The following is a 6,626-nucleotide window of genomic DNA, read 5'->3' as shown; positions in this document are numbered from 1 at the left end:
CAACACGGAAGTTGATCCCGGGTGCGCATGATTCAACATAAAGTGCGCAGAAAAGGCTAGTGTTGTTCTATAGGGTAAGTCTAGATCCTAGTTGGTAGCCAGTTGTCGCGGCCAAGCCGATGGGTTTGGCCGGGGCGTTACACAACTTCAGTTTCTAAACCTTTGTTTGTTGGTTATGCCAACTACATTGGTCCTAAACACATTCCTACCAATTTTACTTACCAACAAAAGTGAAATTTTTAATATTTTGAGACATTATTTTTGGGATGACCCTCATTTATATAAAATGTTAGTATATGGTATTATTAGACGTTGCATACTTGAAAATGAATTGGGTCATTTCTTGAGAAGGTGTCATTTAAGTGCTTATGGGGAACATCATGCTAGAGAAAGAACTACACACAAGGTGTTATAGTTTGGTTTATATTGGCCTACTTTATTTAAAGATGCTCATAAAATTTATTATATCTTGTGATGAGTGTCATAGGATAGGCATTATTGGAAGAAGTCAAGAACTGCTCATGAACTATTCTTTAGTAGTGGAACAATTTGATGTATGGGGAGTTGATTACATGGGACCCTTTTCTAGCTCTCATGGGTACACTCATATTTCAGTAGTTGTTGATTACGTAACCAAGTGGGTAGAAGCAATCCCTACAAAAAAGTGTTAAACCTCCATTAAAATGCTTAAATAAATTATTTCCCCTAAGTTTGGTGTTCCTATGTATTTGATGACTGATAATGGTTCTCATTTCATACATGGTACTTCTAGAAAAGTTTTGGCTAAGTATCGGTCTTCTTTAATCCAGTGGTCAAGTAGAATTATCTAACCAAGAAATCAAGTTAATTCTGCAGAAGACCGCTAATAAATCATGTAAGATTGGTCTTAAAAAAATTACACACTCTGGGCTTATAGGACTGCTTTTAAAAATACTATGGGCATGTCTATGTACAAAATAGTTTATGGTACAACTTCTCATCTTCCACTTGAGTTAGAACATAGAGCTTATTGGGCGATCAAACAGTTGAATTATGATTTTAAACAAGTTAAAGAGAAGAGATAGCTAGACATTAGTGCCCTCGATGAGTGTAGAAACGGAGCCTATGAAAATTCAAAGTTGTTTAAAGAGAAAGTCAAGGTATGGCATGATAGGAGAATTCAATGTAGTATTCAAATTCATTGGAAAGAAAGAAAGACATCCGATCTCTGTGCCGGCTGATAAACACTACTACTCCCTCCGTCTAGGTGTGTAAGTCATCTTACGAAAACCAAATAATCCCAAAACACTTAGGCGCGGTGCATTAACTTCTACCTCGTTTCTTGTTTCTTGACATATCAACCAATAAGAGATGAGGGGTGTGCATGCTTTTAATGACTTGGGACTGTCAAACACGACATGCAGTGGTCAGTTCATTGCATGCAACACTATTAATTAGCAAATAAACAATAATGTCTCTTGGTTTCCCCTCCTCCTTGGTCACGATGCACATCCTAAGATGACTTACTCACCTAGACGGAGGGAGTACATCTGTTCCATGTAGTAACATCTGATCCATGTAGTATATGGCGCAATTGTCGCCCACTACATCTGTTCAGATTTATTAGTCCTTGTTTTTTGGGTCAACTTTTGACCCTAAATCTAACTACTAGCAAAAATTGACACAATGCTATTTTATATATTTTTGCTAGTGTCAACTTGCCCCATTAAATTTTTTGGGTCAACTTTCGGAGCACTATTTTTACGACATATAAAATATATTTTGCTGGTCAAGTCTATCGTTAAAATTTATTGGGGCCTAATAAACCTGAACAGATATTAAGAACACAAGTTGGAATCTGTCAGTGCATTAATAACATTGGCACTGGTACACCCTTTGTTTTTATTTACTCCGCATATTAGATTTGTCTAAAGTCAAACTTTATATACTTTTAACAAATTTGTAGAAAATTATATTAACATATACACCAACATCTATCATTGGATTCATCGTTGCATAAGTTTTCCAATCATATAAATTTGTTACTGTGAATGTTCATTTTGTTTTCTACAAACTTAGTCAAACTTTACAAAGCTAATAGGCGGAGTAAATAAAAACGGAGGAAGTACCTACATACGAGTCAATCAAACTTAGTGTCAAAATTGGAAGGACTAAGAGCAACTCCAACACAGTGACCCAAACGGACACGGATTTCGTCCGTTTTTTGTCCGTTTGGGTCGCCCGTCGGCATAGTGGACATGCCACAGACACACGCGGACGGAGGATGCACCCAACGCGGGACACAAGAGCGGACAGGCGCGAACAAAGCAACACCACACAAGCACCTTCTCTGCACGCGCCCCGTCTTCTCCGCCTCAACGCCGCCGGCGCCACCGTGCCCCTCCGCGCGCCGCCCCTTCGCTCTCCCACGCGCCGCTGTGCCTCTTCGCTCCCCATCGCCGCCAGGCTGCTCCGCTCCCCCTCGCGCCGCCAGCCCCCTCCGCGGGCATGCCGACATAGGACACGCAGGTGTCGAGCTCCAGCCGCCGCCGCAGAACACGAGATCCAGTAAGATTGATGCAGTTGAAGCCACCAGCCAAGCCCATGACCACCTGTACACGGGAGGCCATGTCCGACAACCGCCGCATCACCATGGCCATCGACCACGAGCCGAGATGCACGAGCACCAGGTGGCAGTGCAGAGCAGGGAAGGCATGGAGGAGATGTTGAGGAGGCACATTAGAAAGCGCAGGCAACACAAGGAGAGGTGGCGAGAGGCAAATCGCCTTGGTGGAGAGGTAGGGCTCGTCGAGGGGGAGTTGTAGGCGCGTAGCACGGCAGCAAAGCGTAGCGGACTCATCGGAATCAGTCGGCGTAGCGGCAGCGACAGGGGGAAGGGGGAGAGAGAGAGAGAGTTGTACGAGAGAGGCGAGAGATGCGAGCGCGGCCCTGCGCAGTCACTGGTACGTGGGACCAAGGCGGACATGAGTGGACGGTAGCGAGCGACGGGAGCGTCCGTTTTTATCCATTTCATACCCATTTGTGGCTCATATTTGGACCAAGTTTTGGTCGGGCGGATAGCAGGCGGGTCGCCCCGTTAGGCCAAATTTATATTTGGATGACCCAAACGGATAAAATAGGTCGCTGGGTTGGAGTTGCTTTAATAAATTCAAACCCATAAAGTAAGATGCAATATAATATTGTCTATACACGATTATTCTAAATTCTAACAGATAAAGTAAGATGCAATATAATATTGTCGATACACGATGATTCTAATAGTGGTACCTCCATTTATGGTACTGACATTTATGAACTCCTCGAAACAAGTGTGGGGACACTTTAAGTACTCTGAATTATCACCAAGTGCACACTCATCAGACTACCGCGCACAGCTCGCCATGGTTCTGCTCATCAAGCTTCTCTTCGTCCCCGCCACCGTGTTCCTCTCGGCGCTCATCATTTTGTCCTACTTCACCAGCGTGCCGTACCTGAGCTACTCCGACCTCCCCTACTACGGGTCCTACTTCTGGCGGATCCCCAAGTGCGACATCTACCAGGGCGAGTGGGTCCCGGACGCGGACACGCCGCCGCAGTACACCAACGAAACGTGCTCCTACATCCAGGAGCACCAGAACTGCATGAAGTACGGCCGGCCGGACTTGGAGTTCCTGAGGTGGCGGTGGCAGCCGAGCCGGTGCGACCTCCCGCGGTTTGACGCCGACAAGTTCTTCCGGCTCGTTGGGAACAAGACGCTCGCGTTCGTAGGGGACTCACTCGCCAGGAACCAAATGCAGTCCCTACTCTGCCTCTTGTCCAAGGTACGTTACGTAGAAAGTACGTAGAATCCATTTTTGCATGTGTGGCTCGGGTACTAACTAATGTCCACGGCGGCGCGCGCTGGGTGGCAGGTGGCGTCGCCGACGGAGGTGACGGAGAGGACGGACCCCATCAAGATAATGCACTACGAGCGCTACAACTTCACCCTAAAAATCATCTGGTCGCCTTTCCTGGTGAGGACGGAGGAGCCGGACAACAACTCCGGTGTGTTCAAGCTCTACCTCGACGAGCCCGACGGCAGGTGGTTGTCCGGCGTGGCCGGGTTCGACTACGTGATCCTCTCGGGGGCCAACTGGTTCACGCGCCAGTCCATGTTCTACGAGAGGGGGCAGCTCGTCGGCGGCAGCTTCGTCGCGCTCAACATCACCAGCAACCTCACGCTGCGCTACTCCCACCGGATGGCGTTCCGGACAGCGCTTCGGGCCATCAACAATCACGGCAGCGTGAAGGCGAAAGTCATCGTGCGGACGCTGTCGCCGATGTCTCACTTCGAGGGAGGGTCGTGGGACAAGGGCGGGGACTGCCGCCGGACGCAGCCGTACCGGAGCAACGAGACAACGATGGGTGACCTGGACCTCGACTTCTACACGGGGCAGGTGGAGGAGTTCAGGGAGGCGGAGAAAGCGGCCGCGGTTGCGGGAGTGGACATGGTGCTCATGGACACGACGGGCGCCATGCTGCTGCGGCCGGACGGACACCCGAGCAGATACGGGCACTGGCCGGAAGAGAAGCGGGTACTCTCCAACGACTGCATCCACTGGTGTCTGCCCGGGCCGGTCGATGCCTGGAACGACATGTTGCTTCAAATCATGTCAGACTAGCAAACATACACAGGTTTGTTACTAGTACTATTTGGTTTAGTTCAGCTTCACCTCAATACGGAGTGTCCGTGTGATCCAGTGGACACGGTTAGCCCGAGCACTCGAATTTTGTTCCTTCAGATCGATTAGGCAGACGCATTCTCTATATAGTACGTAGTTTCTTCTTCTTCTTCTGAGGGCAGCATTTTATCATAGTTGCGGTTGTACTGCACCTGTAACTTTGCAATTGCAAGTTCCTAACCAACGATTTACGTGCTTACAATTTACACGGTGTCTCCTCTACGCTCCCCACAAAAGACTTCCACCCCACTAGGGATTCTCCGCCTCCAGTCGGTACCGCCACTGATCTGCCTCGTCTTTTATGGCTTTGGTGCCATGAAGGCATGATAGTTCCGGCTCCTACTGGTGAAAGGGCTACCACTTGGTTTTTAGGTGTTTTTCTGAATTTGTTCAGGGTTTGTGTCGAAGATGAGGTGGCGACAGCTCGATGAAGATCAAATAAGTTCTTTCCGCCGGCCCGTCCTGGCCGTGCACCTAGCATCACCGGTGACCATGTCGAGGTGTGTCTTCGCCGGATTTGTTCGATGTTTGTTTTTGGTGGATCTACTTGGATCATGTCTTTGTTCGTCCGCACTCGTGTGTCTACAGCTTGAATCCTTTTGACCTACGTTTCTCTTTATCGGCTACGGTTCCGCTGGTCTTTGGGGCCTTTGCATGACGATTTTTTGACTGTCTACTACAATAAGATTTGTCCGACTCGGGTGAGGGAGAGGCGACGACGCTGACACACCTTCTGCTCATTGCTTGTACTCCTTGTTAGGTGGTCTACGAGGAACATGGGTGTAGTTTCTACTACTTCTCTTGTTCTTTGCTTTGTCATGATGTTTGATAAATAGATCAGAAGTTTTTTCCGTAAAAAAAAACTTACACGGCGTTACAATTACACAACCTGATGACGTTCAAACGCTTAGCTTGCTTGGAGGGCCTGTGGTTTGCTATGCAATGGTCCCAGCTGCCGGTGGATGTGGAGCTGGACTGTCTCCATGTTGTTGAGTCCATCCGTGCGCATGCGGAGGACAGATCGCAGAACCCGATGTTGATCAGTGAAGTTAAAGAACTTCGTGGTGATAGGGAGTGTTCTATTACTCACGTTAGTAGGCACCAAAATGTTGTTGGTCATAAATTAGCTTCTTTTGGTCGTGTAGAAGCTAGGCCAACAGTTTGGCTTCGTTCTGGCCCTGCTAATGTACCTCAACTTTGTTCGGAGGATCTTCCTCCACCTTGAGTAATGAAATTCCTTTTAACCCCAAAAAAAAAGTCACTCATGGGGCATCTTGTGTGGCCCATTAAGTACTTCAGAAAAGATGTATGTATGAACGTTCGCGGATTAAATTGACCGGACCGGAGGGCCACGGTCAAGGCATCTCTTGACAGCACCTCTTGCCACCTTGTTTGCCTCTAGGAGACGAAGCTTGCTTCGGTTGATCAGTTCATTGCTGCCTCCCTCGGTGGTATCCGCCTCTCTGGCTTTGCACAGCGGCCGGCTATCAGCACCAGAGGAGGCATCCTCATGCTGTGGGATGAAAACCTCCTTGACGTGACCAACGTAGTCGCTTTGACCTACAGCCTTTCGGCGATGGTGCGTATCCGTGCGTCTGACGTGTGCTTCAAGGTGACTTCGGTCTATGGACCTACCGACTCATCTTGCAAAGATGCATTCTTCGCCGAGTTGATCAGTCACAAGCCTTTGTCGGGAGTGGCCTGGCTTGCTTTGGGTGATTTCAACCAAATCTACCGAGCCAGGGATAAGAACAAAAGAAACGTCAACCGAAGTAGAATTACCCGCTTCCGTGCCGCTCTGCAATACTGCGAGCTTAAGGAGATCCACCTTCAAAACCGTGGTTTCACCTGGAGCAACGAGAGGGCCAACCCAACTTTGTGCAAGCTTGATTCCTTTTTCTGCAATGCTGATTGGGATACAACCTT

At 48.2% G+C, this 6,626-nt stretch overlaps 1 protein-coding gene across 1 annotated transcript; it reads left to right on the top strand.

Moving 5' to 3' along the window:
• Window positions 1-3,370: 3,370 nt before the first annotated feature.
• LOC119281367 (protein trichome birefringence-like 21) lies at window positions 3,371-4,776 on the top strand. The gene is made up of 2 exons (XM_037561888.1): window positions 3,371-3,800; window positions 3,891-4,776. Exons 1-2 carry the CDS (start codon window positions 3,381-3,383, stop codon window positions 4,638-4,640), a joined length of 1,170 nt encoding a protein of 389 aa, XP_037417785.1. The 5' UTR covers window positions 3,371-3,380; the 3' UTR covers window positions 4,641-4,776.
• The last annotated feature ends 1,850 nt before the right edge of the window (window positions 4,777-6,626 follow it).

The sequence above is a fragment of the Triticum dicoccoides genome, chromosome 3B (genome assembly GCF_002162155.2).
Source record: "Triticum dicoccoides isolate Atlit2015 ecotype Zavitan chromosome 3B, WEW_v2.0, whole genome shotgun sequence".
Classification (NCBI taxonomy): Eukaryota; Viridiplantae; Streptophyta; class Magnoliopsida; order Poales; family Poaceae; genus Triticum; species Triticum dicoccoides.
The sequence above is the reverse complement of the archived record's forward strand: the minus strand, read 5'-3'. Positions and strand labels throughout refer to the sequence as shown.

What these genes read in the sequence shown, in the direction of transcription:
- LOC119281367 (XM_037561888.1), top strand. Translation starts at nt 3,381, where the DNA reads ATGGTTCTGCTCATCAAGCTTCTCTTCGTCCCCGCCACCGTGTTCCTC. An exon ending in TACTCTGCCTCTTGTCCAAG is followed by an intron (nt 3,801 to 3,890) that starts GTACGTTACGTA and finishes GCTGGGTGGCAG; the next exon opens with GTGGCGTCGCCGACGGAGGT.